Here is a 23,181-nt window from a genome sequence, read left to right as displayed (position 1 = left end):
TTTCTTCCTAAGGAGTATAGAATTCCCACAGACTATCCAATCTCAATTTTTCTGAGTGCGATATTCACTGCACTCTAAAGCCTGTTACTCTCTTATTCCTCTCTATTTTTGATCTCAGATTTGTCAGATTTGTAGGTTTTTTTCTGTGTTTATAAGCATAGGGGAAAAAAAGCAATGGAAGTCAGGATCCCAAGCCTAAAGAGAAAAAAAAAGAAGATGCATGCTTCCATCTTCTATATTTAGTAGCCAAATGACATGAAACCCATTCCTTCTTTGTTGTAGTATATACAACATATACAAATACAGCAATTTAACCTTGTACTTCTACAAATCTAAATTTAATGGTATCAGTACCTGTTTAACAACAGTTGCATGGAAAGCACCTGTAAATTCTATAGTCTTCTTGGGTAAGTAGTGAGGGAGACTTTCATACAGGTAGACACACAGAATAAGCATCATAACTGGGTTTGGATCACAGATGTCAGTGGCCTAATATTGAAAACAAAAAAGAAAAAACAACCAGATATTCAGCTAAAATTTTGCCTGTATAGTTTAGAGATATGAAGATAAAGAATGAAAAGGTTAAGGCAATTCTTATTATCTGTATACTGGATTAGGCCCATAGCCAAGATGAATATCAATCTTGTCAGTGCACAAAAAAATCTAATTCTTGAAGACCACTGACATGCTCTGGCTAAAAATTAAAAACACCTTTTTTCCCCACAGTTCAGCAGAAACAGATGTTCATTTTATTAAAATGAAGCATTATAAAAATTCCCTGACTGGAAAACATATGTCTTTATTATCTTTAAAAAAATATTTTCAAATCGTTTGGTTTACTATGTAAAATACCATCCCAAATACTCCTAGATACAGTTTTGTAACTGTTTATGAAGACATTGTCACTACCCAACTAACAACTATATTTTTATTGCAGATGACAAATTGATTTACAAAATGTAGCAAGCATTACTGCATCTTAAATATTTAATTAACAGAAATTAATTTAAACGGCAACTGCAAAAGATGTCAAAGCTTTAGTCCTCAGCAATTCTGATAAGTCACTGAAAAGAGAGAGGTAGAACCTCCTCCATCAAATACATGAACTTTTCAGAAGGCTAATCAATTAGTAAAGAGACTTAATGATGTAAGTGGCTTCCCACAAATGCAGGCAGGAAAGATCTGGCTACAGATTTAAATAAATAAGATTCTGTACTTCCTAAATCAAAATAATTAAGTATTTTAAAACATCATGTTTAGTAACTTATAATATAATGTTATTATAATCAAGTTGTCTATAATATACAAAATAAACTTTCACAACTACAGTTTAATTCTCTCCTGAATTAAATATCCTCATACTGAAAAATACACACACTTGGGAGTAGATTTAAGCAGCAAACTACTGCATTAATATGTCATCCCATTAAAAGGTGTTTTTTTCATTCAAGCCATTTTATTTGGATCCCTACAATACAACAATATTTTGAAAAATACCTTCCCTTACCTCATGCCTAGAAAGCAACTACTTTTCTAAATCCTGTCATCTTACAGGAAAAACTTTGCCCAATTCTCAAGAAAAAAAAAATCTGATTTATGTTGCTGTTGCTGTCACTGTCACCCTCGCTAAGCAGCTTGATGAGTTACATGTAACTACAGGTAACCACACCCCATCATTCTAGAACTAAGCTTCTTTCTTCACATGGTTTCATCATTTGAATTTGCAGCTGTAAACCACTCAAAGAATAGACAGAGCACATTTTTATTTATTTTAATATTGACCTGTACATTACTTAGAAGCACTGTATATATATAAAGTCAATGTCTTTTAGATCTGTAGGGCCACGTGAGAAAGCATAAAAATGGGTACAAGACACTAAAATCCCAAGACTTTGTTATGAAACAGCTCTACTACCTGTTTTTTCAATTTATAAGGAACCTGACAATCTCTAGGAGATACTTCATATTTAAATACATTAGCAATAAGGAAAAAGAGCTCTCTCTAGTCAGCCACTATTGAAAGTTTCGCATCTATTTCTAAGGACATGAACAAAAAAAGTCTGAAATGATACAACATTCTTTTGTAGCACAGGCATACTTAGTATATCAAAGACTAAATTATTTTTGCACTGTCCTAACAAACAAACAAAAGACAAAATAAAGCAAAAACATATCTTAAATGGCATTGCTTTTTTATATGGAAGAGGAATGAGGAGCAGCACATAAGCAGTTTTATTTAGAACATCAGTTTTATTTGCACCAGTTTTATTTACAACACCAATTTTATTTAGAAACAAGTATTCTATAGGGGTTCTGAATCTGCCTCATAGATGCATACATAACAGGCATATCAGTGAAAGAGGGTCTAGAAATAATGCCTGTAGCTTGTAGGCAAAAAGGGCAATCAAGAGTTGTATGGAATTAACTATGCTCTCAATGTTCATCATCATCCATCCTCTGAAAACTACTGCAAGTAATATAAATCTCCCACTAACAATGTTATCGCACATCGTATGTCAGGAAATCACAGATTAGTTGGTAACAGCACACAGATCTCTCCAGATGAGCAACAGTCATACCAATGAATTCTGTATAGTTACAGCTTGGATGTTTACAAAAATCTTGCATGCACATTCTAAGCACAAACATATTTGCTGACTCAAGACTAGAAAACTACCAGTAAATCCAGTATACAATTTCCCTGTTTCTCTGCATGTACGTACTTCCCTCAAGCAGAGCATTATAAGAAAGGGCTGGTAACATAACCTGAAAAATCAGCAACCTGCAACTTATTAGATATGAACAAAAACTCATGGTAGAAGAGCATATGATGATACCGTGAGATCCATCATGAGAAAAGGGCAATTCTAACTGAAATTTTCCATATGACTCCCGCTGTGGTAGCACGGAGAGAGAATGTGATACTCCAATGGAAGGCTTGTTTATATTTTCTGGGTAAATTAAGAAAGCAATAAAAATGGTAATGTGACACTTTTGAGGAGGTCAGATTAATAAAAAAATTAAAAGTAAATAAATACAGTCCATCTAATAAAATGTGACATTAACTGAACTATACTGAATAAAGAGCCCAGGCTTTTGGCACAACCACTTTGTGAAATATTTTTAAAACTTTAATTCTTTTTGTTAAAAAAATATCACTCTAGATAACATGTCTTGTTCATGGGTATATCTTATTACCACCATACATTTTTAGGACCAAAACCTCTTAATAGTAAACAATGAGGATAAAGTTGTATCAATTTACTTTTGATACCTTGTCAGTAAAGTCTCATTTTAATACTTATTGTTAATATTATTAAAATTTCCAGGGATATTTGAGAATAACAAATACTCCTATACATTAATATTTCTTCTATAAACTACATTATACCAGTTTTTCACAGAACCACAATTTCAGCTCCCACATTATTTTATTTTTATGATCAACTATATTCTTGTCCTCAGCGTTAGATGTTTACTGCCTAAATGGAGCATTAGAGGAAAAAACCTCGTTAAATTTTTTTTTAATTGATTCTTATGAGGCAATTTTCATAATGAACCATCTATTCCAGAACCTCAGTACTCTCCAGCAGATTAATCAGGGGAATGGATACTATTTCTAAAGCAGCAGAATGAAGGAAACAGAGCAGCTATTTAGTCAGCCACCTGCTCTCTGATGCAAGTCTATGTAGAAATAATATTTGCATTAGTTAATGTTTCACCTTAGTATATGTCTGCTTCTAGATGAGACAATTCTGTATTTTATTGAATGGGGAAAATGCTACACATTTAGATTATAACAAGAAAATGTAGCAATTTGTAAAATATAACAAGATTCTTGTAGAGATTATATTTTCCCCTTCAGTATTAAGAAGATAAAGACTCCAGAAGAAGAATAAAACTCCATACTATTGAAACATCTGAAAAAAATATGACTTCAATAAGAGTGCTCCTAAAACATAGTCAGCTACAGATACAGCATTTAAAGTTAGGTTTTTCTCTCTCTTCCACTCTTATTTCTTGAGGGCTATAAAAAATATGTGGAGGTAACTGCTTAAATTTTTTTTTTTTTTTTAAATTTCTGAGAACAGAAAATTCTATCAATAGAAAAAAATAATCAGTGGGAGATAGTAAGCCTAAAATAGTCAACGCAATAAAGTCACTCCATTGGAAGAACTAGTCCCATGTGGATGCCCACTAGGAACCTTGAAATCAAAGTAAAAATTCCATTTTCATTATCAGAAACTTTTGGATAACTGCATATACTCTGCTTCCCAAATATTAATGAAGGGAGTCTGGGAAAATACATCCCATTTATTAGCTTCATGGGCTGAAAAGGGAAAAAACTTTTTGCCTCTTCTGTCTTTAGTGCAGCAAGACAGACATATAAACTTACATATCATTTTAACTACCTGACTTAGTTTTTATTTCCAAGTTAAACTTTTACACTAGAACACATACTGCAGTGCTTCTACAAACCAGCCAGTTCAACTTCCCAATTACTAAAAGCTCAAAATGCAATACAACACTGTGAAAAAGTAAATGTATTCCAAAAACCAGAACACAACAGACAGTCTATCTTCAAATTTTGCAGGAAGGCCCCTGTTCCTCTAGTTAATTCCTCCTGCAGGAATGGCAAAAAAAGCAGTTTCATGAATGTCCCTTGCCAGAATACAAAAGCAATGACATTGCACAAGCATCCACAAGATCTAAATGTTTACAGATTTCCGTATCAGGAACCATGTATCCTGCTATTTTGCGTCTGCTAATAGAGCAGTTGCTTGTGTAAAGAGTGTAAGAAATCAGGCAAATATAAAGTGGTCTTTCCATTGACATGGTTGGCCAGCTTCTGGAAATTAACGGCTTAAGAATTTACTGATTACTGTTAAACACCTCTCTGTCATTATTTTAAATTATTCTCTATTTTGGTACATACAGAAATAAGCCTGACTGTCATTAAGTTTATGAATCCTTTTTAATTAGAAATTGCTTATTGAGTTTTCTTCCTCTTTTGATGTTATTAAAATGCAATATTGACTGAAATCTATTGCCTAAACCACAGAGCCATACAAAGTTGCTGAGATTTAAGATTTGTCAGGAGCTCTAAGAAAGCAAAATGATGTATCACTGAGCACAAGTACAAATAGTTCCACCCTCAAACAGCTTCTACTTGAGGACTGGTGGATCAGCAACTGACAATGGTTTTCTTCAGTTAGCAAAAAGTTGCATTTTGACATAATAATTTTGTGAGGAGAAATGGTATAAAGAGCAAATATTTGAAACTCTAGTGGAGCCACTTTCTTCCAACATGACATAAAAAAGTCAATAGCTTAAAACAAATATTCCACATAAAAACACCTTTATACAAAATGAGAACCTACGAGCAGCCTATTGGCTCAAGCCACGGGCCAAAAGGACACCACTACAAGCTGATGCCAAAATGAAAATGATTATACAGTAAGTACATATACACTTGAGTACTTTCCCAGGCTCAAGCATGAGACTCCCTAATCCACATGATTTCTGTCTACTTAGAATTCTTCATTTCTTTTTCTCCCAAACCCATGCACAGTCTCCCTTTGACTCTGTGTAAAAACTCTCTTTCTTTGAAGTTATGTTCAGTACAGCCAAGAAAAAAATCTGGAAGAAAAAAAATGGAGCTACAAGGTAAGTTTTCTTGTGCTCTAAATAAATGCAGTAACACCAAGCATTTTAAGTAATGCTTACTTTCACTAGCCTAAGGCATTCTAGCCCTACACAAAGTACAGTTTCAAAGATTCAAGAGAAGACCAAGAAGTAAACAAAAAGAGCTTACTATTTTTTCTTCATATCCTAAAAAGTCATCAAAACAGGGTGCCCATCTTCTCTGCTACCAAGAATGAAACCACATTTGACATAAAAGGGGGAAATAAGATGCTCTTTTGTTGTCACAGATGGGTGAAAACAATTCTGCATTTCAAACCAGAATAATCTAGAATAAACTGGATTCCAAATTCAGAAATGCATTTAGTCAAACCAACTTCTGTGTTTCCAATGCAGAAAAAAATATTTCTTTTCCATCCAGACTACAAGCTTGCCAGAAGTGTCCCATCATGTTTTACAGAAAGGAGAAATTAAATAATTCTCACAGATGAACCCAGCAGTATTTTCTCTGGCTCCTTTAGCCCATGAGGTGCTGTGCTATAATGAGATCCTCCATGTCTTGTATGTAAGAATCTTCAACTCAGTAAGAGAACACAAATCCAGAAAGGACAGTGAAGCTCAAATTCATCCAACCTGAAAGAGAAACTAAAGGCAGAGATAGCTGCCAGGGCACAGCAAGGGCCAGCTGCTGTCTCTAGGCCAAGGAACCAGGAGCCAAAGACAATATAACACAGCTGTAGAGACCAACCGCTGCCCATCTGACCCCACAGCCAAGAGCAGAGCAGCTTGGGGGCACCAGGGCAGCCCCAGCCATGGCCATCAGGAACCTCCCTGGACACCAGGACAGGCCAAGGCTGGGATGAGGGCCTGCAGCTGGGCCTGGCTTGGCAGGTCCCATGGCCAGGCAGGGTGGTGTTTTGGGGAGCACAAGCAGACCCTGCTGTGGCATTGCTGGGACAGGGGCTGACATGGGGTCCTGAACTGTGGGCAGAGTGGGGGGAGCCCTGTGGGGCTGGGCAGGGCAGGCTGGGCTCCAGCTGCCCCCAGGTCTTGACAGTAGTTAAGTCTGAAGATCATTCAACCTGTATCAGTTGATGACTCTACGACAGACATTTCAGAACATTGTATTTTTAACAAGGTTCCATCTCCCTTGTTGCAAGGAAGCCAGAAGGAGCTGTAACCCTGAATAGAGTCCTCATGTCTGCTCTTGGAAGAGGAACCTCTCATTCACCATACCCTAAAACATTATATGGCAAGGTGAGGAGCGAAGAGAGAATCTGAGTACTGAAAAAGATGGCAAGGTTTGGCTCATGAACTAAAAGCAGAAAAAGGAGGCAACCCTTTCCCAAAGGACAAACATTATTTAAGGAAAAATTAACTTAGTTACTGAAAGCTTCACAGACTTATTACTGACTACAGCTCAGTCCTAATTAAAATAAATGCCTGAAGTCCTGCAAATTAAATGCCTGTAGTCTTGCATGAAAGCATTCTGTGTGCTTTATAATATAAGGAATATGAATTCTTGTTTTGTTTGGTACAACAGGAAGGAAAAAAACCTGTCAAGATATATTAGAGCAGACAAGCCTTGCCACATTTTCACTTCTATACATATTAAATTCAGTTTGCATTACATCTCACTAGGTAACCTCCAAGCTTTCTTAATTTCCCTTCTGTTTTATTAAGTTAGAGACAGGCAGGAGATCCCATAGAAAAGGCATAACTGGAGCTCCCCTGGTGGCAAATCCATTGATTCCATGAAGCACAAAGCAGGAAGAATCACCGACTGTTTCCTCACTGTTTTCTTGCCCTGTGCCCAGCCAAGCATCACCTCCTACTCCCAGCAATTCTAGCAGAGATCCTTCTCTAACCTTTCAAGAGAGCGAGTACATCACTGGGCACTGATCTGAAGTTTCCCTGTCACTCTCCTAGATAATGGTTATTTTAGTAATTCTTAAGATTAATTTCATATACTCTTCATGCACTGATGCAATCATATGCCTCATCTTGTATTTCTATTTATTTCCATCACTGCTGGTTTTTAAGGTTGGAATTTTCAGACACACTTACTATGCAAAGTAAAAAAGCTTCTTTCCTGCCAAAAGCTTTAAACCTGGAGTCTGAAAAATATTCTGATATTTTCCATTCACTTATCTCAGTAATGGCTATCGAATGTTAACAAGTATTTCTAGGAGAATTTATTCCAATATAGCTGTGGGTTTACACCTCTACTGTTCATCTTTCCTACATTTTCATTTAAGCCAGAAAAGATGCCAGATTATCTGTTGAAGCCTAAGTTTCTTCTGCCACCTACTTCTACACATTTCCACTTAGATCAGAATTTATTCCATCAGAAAACATTATTCTGTTTAATCTTGTGCTGAATTCATAAAACTGCATTTGCGACATTAATCTACTGCTCTACAAACTAATTTTAAAAAAACCCTCAATGCAGTTCAGAAAATTCAGCAGAAAATTCAGTCTATATATATTATTTGCTTTTAAAAAAATCTGTTAGCAAGCAATAGCAATTAATAAAGTTTAACAGATTTATGCCTTAAATTCAATCCATAACACAGTTTCTCAAAATATGAAAAAGCCTTTCACATTTCTTGAAGAGTTGGATGCTTGCTTGTTAGCTTTTCATTTGTGCTCTAATGTTGCCTAGTTAAAGAAAATGCTGAAGCTGACAAATGCAGTAAATTACTTCAAATTCTAAATATATCAAGTTCGGATTATGTCAAAACTGGACAAGATATTCAAGGACTAGTAGGATTGGATCTATTACAAAACCAAAGTTATTTAACTAACACCATCAGCTCTGTGCTGTTAACTGTATAATCAACTCTACATTTTTCAGTCACCTGTATATAACTACAGTATGGTCTTTAGTATTGCTGGTACTGATGTTCAGAAAAGAGTTTGTAACTACTTACAAATAATGCCTCTTGATTTTATGAACATAGGTTTATAACTTAATGCAAATATTACATGGCATTAACTGCCTCTTAGTCATCCCATGATATTTAAAAAATGCTGGCAGTTCAGTTTTATTAGCACAGCAGTGTAGCAGATTGACACTTTGAATAGACTATATTACAAACAAATATTAATCTATCTAGCTGGAAAAAGAAAAGAAAAAACAGATCATGGTGTTTTAAATCCAAAATAATCATAGTAACTATAAGCCAAAGCTCTGACAGACAGATATTAAAAGATACCAGGAAGGAGTAGATTGCTGAGCCATTTCTTGTGGCAATAACACTCCATTTTTCTGAACATGTAATTATCAGTGGAATAATGTAATGAAGCAAACTATTCAACAGATTCAAAAATCATGCAAGAAGGCTTTCCCCACTACAAAGCCTACAAAGCAATGATGAAAATAGACATCCTACACCAAAGAACAGTTTCTAGCAGGTCACAAATAACTGAAAAATAGAAAATGCTTGGAATCAGCAGCCATGAAATGTTACCTAGGTAACCAATTTAAACTAACCATTGAAAATGACTAGTGAAAATTATGGCAAAAGTATTAAACAAACAGAAGGTAATAAAAATACAATATTAAATTTCAGAAACAGAAAGCCATACATTTAATCTTTATTAGTTATTTCCAGATTTGTAAGGCTTAAACATTGAACTTAAAAGGTAAACATATAGGAAACAATGTTGTTTGTGAACAAAAGGAGGTTCCTAAATTCGTATAGGCTTTGCTTATACAAGTGCAGTAGCCAAGTTTTCAATAAACTGGAGGTCATTGTGAGAACAGAACAGTCAGGAAGTCTGGAAAAAATTATCAAGTAGTCATTCTGCTGTCTAAATAAAGCTTAAAAGTCTATATTTTTGCATGTTTGTAAGGTATACACATATGGATACCCTTTTTAAAAGATTATTATCTATCCCAGGCATATGCAGTTCCTCTTCAGAAATATCCCAGATGAGACCATTATCAGGTCCAAGTTATTTTCACTTGCTCTGGCAGAAATAAAAAGCACCACCAATTTTGAAACATGTATTTCCTTTTCTTTCATTTCCACAACATGTTTATGGGGTGCCCAAGGGTATAACATAGATAAACTTAAAAACTAAACACTCCTGAACAGATCATCTGTCTGTAGCAATTGCACGCTTCCATAGATCTCCTCATGTCAGTGAATCATAGAATCATAGACTAGAACCATAGAATGGTTTAGATTGGAAAAGACCTTAAAGATCATCTAGTCCCAACACCCTGCCATGGGCAGGGACACCTTCCAACTAGATCACGTTGCTCAAAGCCCCGTCCAACCTGGCCTTGAACATTGCCAGGGAGAGGGTAGCCACAGCTTCTCTGGGCAACCTGTGCCAGGGTCTCACCACCCTCACAGGGAAGAATGTCTTCCTTGTATCTAACCTAAATCTATCCTCTTTCAGTCTAAAACTGTTACGCCTCATCCTATCACTACACTCCCTGATAAGAGTCCCTCCCCATCTTTCCTGTAGGCCCTCTTGAAGTACTGGAAGGCCGCTATAAGGTCTCCTCAGAGCTTTCTCTTCTCTAGGTTGAACAACCCCAAGTCTCTCAGCCTGCCCTCACAGGGGAGGTGCTCCAGTCCCCTGATCATCTTTGTGACCTCCTCTGGACCCACTCGAGTAAGTCCATGTCCTTCTTATACTGGGTGCCCCAGAGCTTGACACAGCACTGCAGGTGGGGTCTCACTAGAGCAGAGTGGAAGAATCACCTCCCTCGACCTGCTGGTCACACTTCTCCTGATGCAGCCCAGGATACACCTGGCTTTCTGGGCTGTGAGTGCACATTGCTGGCTTATAGTCAGTTTTCTATCCACCAATACTCCCAAGTCCTTCTCTGCAGGGCTGCTCTCAATCCACCCATTGCCCAGCCTATATTTGTGCTTGGGATTGCCCTGACTCATGTGCAGGACCTCGTACCTGGCCTTCCTGAACTTCACAAGGTTCACACAGGCCCACCTTTTAAGCCTGTCAAGGTATCCGGATGGTATAAAACACATCACTCAGCTTGGTGTCAACTGCAAATGTGCTGAGGGTACATTCAATGCCCCTGTCCATGTCCCCAACTAAGTAATTTTGGTCATTCATCACTGGTGTCCACCCAGGCACTGAGCCATTGACTGCAACTTTTTGAATGCAACCATCCACCCAACTCCTTATCCACTCAGTGGTCCACCCATCAAATCCATGTCTCTCCATTTTAGAGACAAGGATGTTTTGTCGGACAGTATCAAACACTTTGCACAATATTATGTATAAAGTTGAATTCCAGGCAAATATTCTTTATCTAATGCTCTGATTTGTCAGGCCTACAGATCAAATAAAATAGTTGTTGCATCTATTTTTATAAGGATCCTCGGGAAGACTCAGTCCTTTACCATTCTCTTCAAGTGTTTTTCCAGAATACCCTAAAAAAGATATGTTTGAGAAGGTACCTGCTACTCTAACAAGTGATTTTTAATTTTTTTCTCTATTTTCTGAATTTAAGACCACACATCAATATTAGATTCATATTTCAGGCAAACCCAGGTATTTTCATTTACATAACAGATTGGTGTTACTAATAGATAGATAGATACAGTAATATCTGTGTATTTGCAGTATCATACAAATTTTAATCAAATAACTAAGCATTAAATCCTTTTCCTTAAAGTTACTGTTGTCAAGAAGCTGCCATATTTACCAAGCTAATAGCTCCTTGTTAAAGTACAGGAAACTGAAGATAAAAAAGTGTTAATCGTCTTTAAACGACGTATTTAGATAAATATATGACTGAAACATTAAGTGACCACCAGGAAGTTACCTTTCTAAATGCGAACAATAATCTGTAGACTATCTCAAGAAAAAATTCTTCCTATACTGAAAAATTAAAAATAAATAAATAAATTTAAATCTATGTTATTGCATTTCTTTCCTCTTCTTCATTGGCTGCTGACAGCATATTTGTCTCTCCATTCCAGACTCAAGTCTTGGGATTACCATCTACCTCCCTTTCTTGCTCATATGGACATGTTATTGCCCACTTGCACTGCTTTCTATCCCACAACATCACTGAGTTCCTCCCTTCATTTCAAAAGAACAGCCACATTTATTTTCAACTTCTTAACACTCTCTGACTTCACTCACATCTGCTACAGCTTGTTTGAAAATATCCTAACTTTTACTTGGTCCCAAATATAAATATCAGTATTGTTGGCCCCAATTTTAAATCAGTCAGTAGCAAACTGTGTTCCCTTTACTGGGTATCCCCAGTCACTTAACGTTCTCTCCTAATCTGTTCTTGACATGTGCATTCCCTCCATATTGTTGCCATCCACCATCCTATCTTGCAATATTTTATTTTGAGATTTCAGTTGGTTCTTCTTCAAATCAAAGCATTTTAGAACTTAAAAATATCAAACACAAAGAACAAATACATAGAAAGACACCATTAATTCTCCAGGGTTGAGCTGTCAGTCATGATTAGAAGGTGAAAACAAATTATTTCTTACCCAAAGTACTCCATCTGAAGCCTACACCTTAATCCTTAAAAGGATTTAAAAGCCTTGAACTCTGATAGAGATATTTAAACTTATAGCTGAAGTTTTTCAGACAGTTAAACTTCTTATTACAGAATCTTAGATTTTTAAAGTGATTGAAAGTGCCATCTATTCCAGACCTAACATGTCTCAGTTTGTGCTGTCACCACCATCTTTCCATTAATTAATGCAAAGCTATCCTGAAAGTTCAGAAGCAGTGATCACCTGGTAGTCAAGAACTTTGTCAATGCTACTGGAACATTTTAGCCTGCTAAATTTAAAAGACGTTATCAGAAGAATCCCAAATCAGGGCAGTTCAGCAACAGGATTAATGTATTTTTCTGCTTTTATTACTGAAGAAGCTTAAGAAATTTCTACAGTAGTCTTAGAAAAGCATATATGAATTCCAATAAATCTATTTTAAAAGTACCCTTTACTGTCTCTTTTTTGTTTGTTTGTTTTTTGCTTTCCACAATATTTTGTTTGTAGAACATGCCTTAGCATGACCTAGAAGATCCACGATCTGTTCCTTTTCTGGTGTTAACTGATTATATAGTGTTGTTTAAATTCCTAGTCTCCTAGGACAGAGATGTGCTTTCCAATCTATAAAAACACCAATACATCAGAAATATGCTGAACTAATAATATTGCAGTATTGTACACACTGTGGTCTGAAAATACACTAAGCTCATTAAGGAGAACGTCCTGCAGTTCTGCTTCTATCCTTAATGTGGTTAACTCCCTTTGTACATCCAGCACCCAGCTTCTGCCTTCATGTGCTGAACTGCCCGTTTTTCTTACTAAAAACTGAGGTAAAATATGCCTTCATTTGGAGGATTATATCTAGATGATCTTTTTATGCTTCATACCATGATTAAATGGAAAGCAGAATAAAAAAAGTTGTAACTGAACTTCCTTTCATACTACTTTGTTCACACCACACCTCTACCTCTGATAGCTAGTACTATTCACTCCTTTGGAAAGTTTCCTCATACACAGACAAATACTATGTCTATTCTACTGTATCCTCCTCTGGTCTAGACAGTCCAACATGCTCCACACCCACCCCAGGCCATAACAGTCCCTGACATTCACTTTGCTCATAACAGAAGCTGCATCACTCTGAAAATTCTTAAGGGAATGATGTGACCTTAAACATTTTTTACTAGTTTCGGTAAGCACAAGATTTTTAATGACTTAGCAAGCAAAGCAGAAAGGCAAATAAGAGGGAATGTACTATTTTAAATAGGTAGTGGTTAGATAACTAACACACACAACCAGCACACGGAAGATAAAAGCATGAATTCTTGTGAGCATGTAACCTTGCAATACAGCCTTGCCACTGTCATTAACAGGCCATAAACTTTGTACTGAATTTACAGGGCCTCAGCACTGGAGTTTGACAAGCCTCCTGTGTCTGAAGGCTTGTTGATCAACTTGTAGAGCTTTGCTTTACTTGGTTTAGCTGTGACAGCAACTTTTTTAATTAATCAGGCCTCTGACGAATTTATGTTTAACTTTGTATGGTACTACCAGAACCCACAGCTATAAATAACTCACAAATGGTCAGTTAAAGAAATGCAGACTGGGAGCAGAAGAAAACTGGTTTTAGGGGCAACAAAAAGAACAAAGAAATAATATCCAACATATGTAAAGGGCACCACATACAGAAAATTTGGAGCTGTAGGCCAATGAATAAAGATAGAGATGTAAAAGTATGTTACTAAACATAGAAAAATGATCCAAAGTGGATCCTAGATTGAAGAATAAATTAACATCCACAACAACATATTCGTCTTAAGAAAGGATGTCAGAAGCTGATGGCTTACAGTGCTACTCTCTCACCAGCAGTCCAAAGCTACTGACTTCTGTGTACATCAAAGCTGGGACAGAACCCTCGTGGGCCTTCATGATTAGATAGATGCACTTAAGTGTCACCAGACATTCATATGATCTTTCTACCACTTCTTTTTATGTTTAAGTGTATGATGTTTGTTCTTAAATACATTTTTTCTAAATTGCCTTAGAATGTTAATAATAAATTCCACTCGGGTTTTCATTGTTTCATCTTTACAATGCTAGAATTAGTCTTATGTTCAGCTAGTTGTATATATGTGATTCCACAAAACAAGGAATTATGGAAATTACTTGTAATTAAGTGTATTTGTATGCAGCAGTATTTTGGTTTCTATCATACAGTAGCACATCATGAAACAAAACTGCTTCACTAAAATCTCACATTAATTTGATGTACAATATTGCTATCACAAATATTTAAAAAAATAATATTTAAAAGTATGGAAGAACAGCTAGTATAAAAATAATTTACCTTTATGTCTATAGCCAGACTGACAGCATGCATAGCATTCACAAGTATCAAACAGTTGTGCAGAAACTGTTCATGAGTTCTTGGATTAGTATACATCCTTACAAAGTGAGTAGCAATCTAGAGAAGACAGAGAAATCAAACTCTTGATTTTCCACTAAGCAAAATTACTGTATTTTTACTCTTTCATCAATCCATAAGATCTAAGTTTTGAACTAAAATTCCCTATTAAGAATATACCCCAAGAAAAGAATAATTAATATTGAAATAATCATTCTAGATTTGCTAAATGTTGGGTTTGGGGTTTTTTTAAGACCACACAGGCAAACATTTCTAAAGGGAAGTAAGACTCCATTAAACCACTTACATTAATAACCTGCATAAAACTTGCACAGTATTAAGAAAAGTCCTTACCAAATATGGACAATAAGTTGCCAGCTGTGCTGCCAATACCAGACCATCTAGAAGATCTTGGTCAAAATTTACTATCCATCTCACAGGCGGTACTTCACCTGATTAAAAAACAGAGCAAGATGAATTAAACTCTTCTCCCTTGAGATGCCTATTTTTATTCTAGATAGATATGATGACCATTTGAAAAGACTGAGTAGAGGAAAGAACAAAAAAAGGAAACATCCATTCATATGTGGAATTTCGCAGGCATAATTGTCTTCCAGAGCCACTGTTGAAAACATGAAAAAAATCTCACCTAGAATATTCTATTATTCATAAACTCTGATGCAGCACGTTAGAGTATTCATCACAACAGAAGGGAAAACAGGTAAGCTAAATTTAACCTCACAGATTAGGAACATAAACATGTAAATTATTTTTATTTTGATAGGCATAACATTCATAGGGCTAGTGAAACTCACAAAAATATGCATGAATCCTTTAGAGTTGCAATGTTTAAGCAGATAAAAAGGAAGAGATTATTGATTTTCTTTAAGGTCATATTAAATTATCTGGCACAAATGTAATATAAATAAAAGCTAACAGCTCGATTCCTGCAGTATAGAACACAACTGTTTTAAACGCCTATGCCTCACAATGTTAGATGATTTTTTATATTTCTAATATATTTATTTAAAACAAATCCGATTATTAAGGAAGTAAATATACTATATTTATTGGTATTTCCTATGTGAAGCATTCCATATCTTAAATATTTAACACAGCATTTAAATAGACTTTTGTTCTTAAGCATCATAATAAATCATAGGAAGAATACAGTCATTTGACAACTCAACCTGAGATGCTCTCTAAAAAAAGCTACTGACATAACAACAACTAAATGTTTTAAATCACTGTCTATATCCAATTACCGGTACTTTGCTCTCCAGATAAAAGGCACTTTGTGAAGCATGAACACATAGAAGCTGATCGTTTTTTAAGGAGAGTAATCTGGTCGCAAATATTCAAGCACTGAGTCATGCCTTCTCTGTTGTGTGACTAGCAGTTTCTTCCAACTTCTGTTGCAAAGATACCTATTGCTTAATTTTCTTTGTTTTCATTACCGTCTCAGTTCGAAGTTCCACACTTAGGGAACACTTTGGACTTTAGCCACTGGCAACGTTTTCAGGTTGACTGGGATCATGCTTTCTCATATAAGACAAATTATACAGCTTTTATTTTACTACACATCCAGAGAGCATATTGTTTACCAAGTTTGAAGCTTCCTAAATTGAAAAAAAACCCCACCACTATGCTACAGAATCTGAGATGATAAAAATATCTCTTACATATTATAAACACCTAAACATCTTCATGTTATAATATAAAGAAATGATTTTTTTTTCAAAAGTACCACCATTAAAAGATAAAAAATGTAACACTGAACTGTTAAGATAGTAATGTAACAATGGCCAGAACAGTCCACTATCTACATCAGCAAAAGAAAAATTAGGAGACATCAGTACTTGACACAGAAATAATTTAAAAGAAGAGAAACATAAAATGTTTCACCAGGTTACACATTTCAGGTCTTTATTTCAAGTCTATCCTAATTAAGAGCTTCATTCTACAAGACCTACCACATGAAAGCAGGGGCAAAAATTGTGTATATTTTAAAGATCTCTACCTTTACAGAAAGAATACTAGAAACTAAATGATAGTTGAAAGAAAAATTAGATTGTCTATGCATTTGGAATATAATTATCTCATTAGGTGGTCAAGAATGTTGAATCTTTTGCTCTCAACAAATTAGATGATGCTATGCTATAGATGTAACACTTCAACCACTGTTACTAAGGGTTTTAAGCTTGAGACAGTATTTTTGGGTATGTTATATACCCTATGAACAACTATCAAAACTATATTGACTGAGAAAGTAGACTGTTATACACTGAAAATGATTACATTTCTTAAGGCAACCTCATACACTCCTAAGTACCTTCAGACATCAGTCAGGCTGATGTAACCAAGAAAGTTTTTGTCCAAAAGCCAGGCTACAAATCTAAAAAACATTCAAACTGGCAAAAAAAATTCATGTTCTTGAACTGCAACAGTGATAATCATTTCATATAGTCTTGAAGACACTACGAATCTTCAAAATAGTCTTCTTTTACTAGCACTTATTTTACATGAGTTGATATCTCCTCAATTGCTTTCACCCACCTAGATATTTTGTTTGATATTAAGTGTGATGGAAAAATTAGTGATAGGGAGGAAATAGCTAGAGATGATGCTGATACTGTTAGATCATAATTTATCAACATCAGCTCAAGTAACTTCAATTGGTCCCTCAAGAAGTACAATTAAATCAAATTTATGAATAAGTAGCTATTATCAGCCACAGGTATAAATTTGGTTGCAGAACTCCTCATTTATACCAAACAGATTAGTTGTAACCTTACAAAATTGTTCTATGGTGCTAAAATTATTATGCTTCAGACTAAATTTAAGAGATAAACTATTCAAGAATCAAATAAAAGAAATAAAATAACCACAGGGCAAATCATTAAATAGGAAGTGCATTCATATGGAATTCTACATTGATGCAAAGTAAATATATGAAATTATAATCTTAAACAAAAATTAATTCCAAGAAAGACTATTTTTTAAGTATTTGCTTTCATGAAATAAGCTAGCTAACACATGAGAGAATGTTATCAAACTATGTCATGTGAGAGAGAAATTCTTTTTACACGTCCAATGATGTGAAATTCTGTTTATACAACCAATTACATTCAACAAGATGGCTTTCACAACAGTAAGATCTTGGATCTAAACAAGTGTAACTTTGGCCAACATTTTCCCCTTCTCCACCCCCCAAAACATATTTATTATATCAGAAGATAGATGAAAATCTTACTATAAATGAGTCACTATATAAATTACATTCTATCATATACTAATTAATAATAGCATTATTCTTAAACAGTGTCTTTTCTTTTGGAAGGCCCTGAAGTGTTATTTTCTTCCATTTTCATTATTATAAAAATAAGATCCAATTATTTAAATAAAAGAACTGGCTTGGAAAGAGAAACAAACTCTCTCCTCCTTTTACAGAAAACAGCAAGTTTCTTCTGGAACATTAAAAAAAAAATGTTATTTGAAATTACTATCTAAGAAAAATCTCTTTTTCTGAAGAAAGTTTGAATTCAATTTAGACTTAATGTCTTTAAATCAATTTAGACTTAATATCATTAAAATGATATTTATTTTATTGTTACTGTTTCATTAATTCAAACAGAAAGAAAACAATCAATTTACATATCTTATTTTAAATATTTATAAAATGTATGTTCAGTTAAAAAAATATAAAAAAACAGTATTTAAAAGAAGATTAGAATGAATATTTCATTTTCTGATAGTTTTAAAATTCAAATATTCGTTTACAAATTTATAAAGAAAAAAACATTTCACTGTGTCAGAATTTTTTTTTTTTTCTTATTAACTGAAACAACTTTTTTTCAAGCAGAAAACTCAAAGTTTTAAGGGTCTTTGATCATTCTGGAGGGCAAGGTACAAAAGATAAAGTCTGACTGGATATATAGTATCTCCCTGCTACCTATGACAGAAACAGAACACAGTAGATATATGCCTCAACTTCTAAATCGGGACAGTATTCATTTAAACTAAATTCAGGCCATCATTTTACAATGTCTACAGCAGAAGACATTAATTTCATCCCGAATCCTTGATAAATTTGCTTACAGTTATTTCAAAAATATTTCATGTGCTCACTGCAAAACCAAATACATTAAAAATAGCAAAATACATTTTTAAAAGCTTACCTTCTTCCTAAAAAGTTAGTCTTTCTATTATAAATCCATTCTATTATTGATCATATTTGGCACCTATAAAATTCAATAATCTTTCTGGGTTTTTTTAATTAATAGAACTCTCAGCACACAATATTGGTATTTTCAATAAATCACCATTTTCATATATTAATTTATAATTTTTTAAGATTAACCACTAAATTAGGGCCAGTATTTAATTGTTCTTCTGGTTAGTCATCCAGATTGATGTGCTCAGACTGGTTTTGGAAACTCATTAAACCTGATGCTTTGATCAAAAAGTAAATTTTATTGTTTATCCTGTTTTAATATAAATCTTACTTTAGGAGTACCATTAGCTACCTTTATTCTTCTGGTGGGAATATCCCTTGAGCGTACTTAAGCAATACTGGTTGCCCCCAGTATCTATGTACTTTCTTCTATCACCACTAATCCTTTCTTTCATGCTGGTAGAATTGTCTGTGTGGCAGCAAAGTGGGTGTTGGAAACAAAGCTTAAAAAAAAAAGGTCAAAACTATATATTTTTTTAATCTGGATCACAACAATCCAGTTTACCACGCAGCCACATAAATGGCTGAGTCAATGGAAATGAAACATGGTAGCGTTCTTGTTTAAAAAGCATTTACTGAACTATAGCTTTATAGCCTATGTAAATCGGAGCATGAAGAAAAAACCCATGAAGTGGAATATTTTCCTATTGTGATTAAATATTTTTATAAGTTGTTTTATTTTTTAGTTAATTCTTCTACTATCAACCTACTTAACTCAAATGCTTGTGAATAAATTATTCAGAAAACATAATTTATTTTTCCTAATCATATCAAAGCTAGCAGAAAAACTGCCAGCTAGCCACTCTACAATAATTGAGTTCTTAAATATAATTATTCTATTTTAGTAGAAATAAACAATGGAAATCAGTCTTACTCTGGACACCTTGTTTTCCTCTAAGCACATAAATATATTAAATTTCATTTGTATTAGTACTTTTTGAAAAAAAAAAAATTACTAATGGATCTTTAAAATAAAGGTTCTCAGCCAATTTTTGATAAAAACCTAACTGATGGGTGTGTACGCCAAAAATAGGTCAAAACATGAATGCTAACAGGTAGCAGATAACTCTGTGTGGTTGGGGGGGAGGGAGAGAGGAAATTGTCCAACATTGAACTTCTGAATTCTGAGACAGGTTCTTGCTACTTGCTAGCTCCACCCCATAGGGGCTGGTTGCAAATTTTGATAACACCTAAACTGGCATGTTTTGAAATCTCCCGCTAATGAACGAGACAGAAGCACCAATTACGGTGATCAAAAATTGTGCTTCTGCACATAGACTATTTAGATTGAGAAAACTGGGGACCTGGAGCTATGAAAAGGAGGCCAAAAGGAACCATTCCCAAAAAGAAGCAGTAGTCTTGAAGAGACAATAGGGGACTGGAAAGAAGGTGAAGAAGTTCCTAACTGGAGGAGAGATCTTGAAAATGGGAGAAGATTCTGAAGATCAGGGAGATGCATAGAAACAAATAACAGCAGATGCCCAGGGACTTTGGAGAGTGACACCCAAGACTGGTAACTATGAGCAGCGGCACAGCATGAATTGACACGATTTTTGCCTTATCTTCTCAGACAGTAGCAACCTTCCTGACAGGGAAGGAAATTGAGACCTTGTGAACACAGTGCTGTGTGGAACATCTGAGTGTGTGAAATTATCAGATAGGTAAGAGCTCTGACCTTGATGGTTCTTCAATAAATCCCAGTATCCTGATCCATCACAGGGTGTCATTTGTCTCACCCATGACAATAGGCTAACATATTTCATAAAAGAAAAAAACAAGAAGGATTAACTTGGAGTGGATGTACAGTCGTTCTTAAATAGTGTACTCAGACATTTATTACGGTTATTGAAAGCTAAAATTTTCTGTAAGAAGCCTCTGTAAGTTACCTAAAATGACACTGGTTTTGTTTCAGTTGTTGATCCCACTCAACAATGAAGAAACGCTTATACACAACTCAGTGATTTGGGACTAAATTCATTTATTTATTTATTTTTAATAGGCAATTTTATTTTTAACTTGTAAAAGCATCATGTGACATGCATGCTGTAACCAAGCAGCATCATCTTTCTCGTGACAGATTAAACCAAGTATTGAAAATACACTGCTTTTTTAATGAAGCATTTCTAGATAAAAGAAGCAAAGTTTTTCCACAGCATTCTAATTATTCATCTCCATATTTTTATTACTTTAGAAGTCTGGATCCATTGAGATTAAAAAAAAAAAAAAAAAAAAAAATGGCCTTTAAGAAGCCCCTGAAACAATTTTTACATCAATTACTTAATACATAGTCTCACTCCTAATTCATCCTAAATATACAAAAATCAGATTTGTCTATACCAAATTTATGTAGGAATATAAAGAAATATATATTTCTCATAAAGAGAAAGAAAACTGCAAACTATCACACAAAACAGTCACTTCAGGTTGAATTTGGTCTTCCATGATGTAGCTACAGTGTTTTTTATGCCATAATCTTTCTTTAATTTCACGAAAACGAAACTAAATGTTTTTACATTTGTATGATTAGATTTGAATCCTCAAGATTTTTTGTGGGATAGAAGAACTATTTTCAAAATGGAGATAATCAAGGAAATACCTATAACAATTCTACATTACAATAACAGACAACATATTTGTTGGCAGTATAGCAAGCAACCATCACCATAAACTCCTCTAGGTCAAATTTTGCCTATTTCTTTGACAGGTAGAAGATACTGTAGACAATGGAAAATTGCTCGACATTTTAACTTCAGTAAGATTTCAGTCATATTCTGTCTCATAAGGAAGCAAAGTAAATGTAGTCTAGGAAAAAGGTACTGTTAGGTGGAGCACAAAGCTCAATGAAAAACAAATCAAACAGAAAAGTCCTAGATTTTATACTATACAATATATTAATTTGCAACTTGGAAAACAGCATAAAACTACTTTAGTCCAATATGGAGATAATATCAAACAGGTTAAAGAATTGACTATGGGAAGAAGAATGGGTTGCAAGTACTCATGGGGAAAAGACTATAATTTAAGCTCTTGAACAATTGGAATAATGATCTGAAAACAAATGGCATGAAATCCAATAATGATACATGCAGTGTACTACGTTTAATTAACAATAATTCATTACACAAGCACTAGATGGAAAAATGGATAGATGGAAATTCTGCAGAAAATAATCTGGAAATAACAGCAAATCTCATACTGTTGCAAGAAAAGTAAATACTTTGATAGGATGCATAAATAGGAGAGTTGAATCTTAAGCAGGCAGACTTTCACTTCTACTCAGTTCTAGTAAATTGTCACCTGGTATATAACCCAGTAATTAGCACCAAACTTCAAGAAAGACATGGATAAACTAAGACAGTTTACCAGAAAACAAACGAGCTCAGTACACAGAAAGACTGGGATTGTTTTGCCAACAGGGTGAGAGGGAGTAACTGAAGCAGAACATACTAGTTTACAAATATGTATAAAGTTACTAGAAAAGCAAAGAAGATCCACTGCACACCACATTTTAGAAGAGAAAGAATACCTGTCCAGTACACAGCTATAGTCAATTTAGTCTGAGAATGAATAAATGAGAATGAGAATGAAACAGATTAATTCCATTCTCTTCCTCTCTTTCCTATCTTCTGGGCTTTACTGTGGGGCTTTTTGAAACTTTGCTTTTATTAACTGACCTATCAGTATGCTTTATCTCACTGACTTACTAAAGTAGGTAACAAAGTATCTCTTTGAAGATAGATGGTAGGTTTTTTATTCAAAGAAACACCCCCAAAAATGGCCAATTGGATCATGAGTTCACAGCAATCTCTGAAGCCACTATTCCCAACGGTTATGAAGTCAAACATTTCATTGTTTCAAAACAGCTGTTACATCCCACTTCTAACAGTGAAAATGAAATATCTAAAGCTGTTGGCCCCTCTTCTGTAAACCAGGAAAAAACAATATCTAATCTTATTCTAGACATATGAAGGTATTCTTTGGCATCAGTACACACACACAAAAAAAAAAAAAAAAAAGAAATAAACAAACCACGAAACAAAACAAAAACCCCACACAGCACAAAATGGTTGGCAAGACAAAATCACATTGTTATTTCTGGTAGAACACTGTTCAGACCTCCCCAAAAACACTACACTTAAACACACTTCCACTTCCACCATACACAATGCATTCTTTTCGTTCTGGAAAAAACTTGCCATGAAAAATACCCGTTAATCTTAAAAGAAAAATTCCAAGCTAAAAAGAAAAAAAAGTTGTAACACAGAAGTATGATGTATTGGTATTATCTGGATAAGATGACCCTTCAGAAAGAACAAAATCGTCTTATACCATACCAAGCGTTAAAACTCTTAAAGGATCAGATTTGGTTTAATTTACTAAGTTTAAATGTT

At 34.6% G+C, this 23,181-nt stretch overlaps 1 protein-coding gene across 1 annotated transcript in view; it reads right to left on the bottom strand.

The window, feature by feature from the left end:
* Positions 1-23,181, bottom strand: part of CFAP47 (cilia and flagella associated protein 47) — a 341,722-nt gene that overhangs the window by 228,145 nt on the left and 90,396 nt on the right. Inside the window, exons 34-36 of the mRNA XM_074929626.1 lie at positions 14,911-15,008; positions 14,500-14,616; positions 355-489 (exon numbers count right to left, since the gene is read on the bottom strand). Of these exons, the coding sequence (XP_074785727.1) occupies positions 355-489; positions 14,500-14,616; positions 14,911-15,008 (350 nt within the window). The remainder of the gene's footprint in view (positions 1-354; positions 490-14,499; positions 14,617-14,910; positions 15,009-23,181) is intronic.

The sequence above is a fragment of the Athene noctua genome, chromosome 1 (genome assembly GCF_965140245.1).
Source record: "Athene noctua chromosome 1, bAthNoc1.hap1.1, whole genome shotgun sequence".
NCBI lineage: Eukaryota > Metazoa > Chordata > Aves > Strigiformes > Strigidae > Athene > Athene noctua.
The sequence above is the reverse complement of the archived record's forward strand: the minus strand, read 5'-3'. Positions and strand labels throughout refer to the sequence as shown.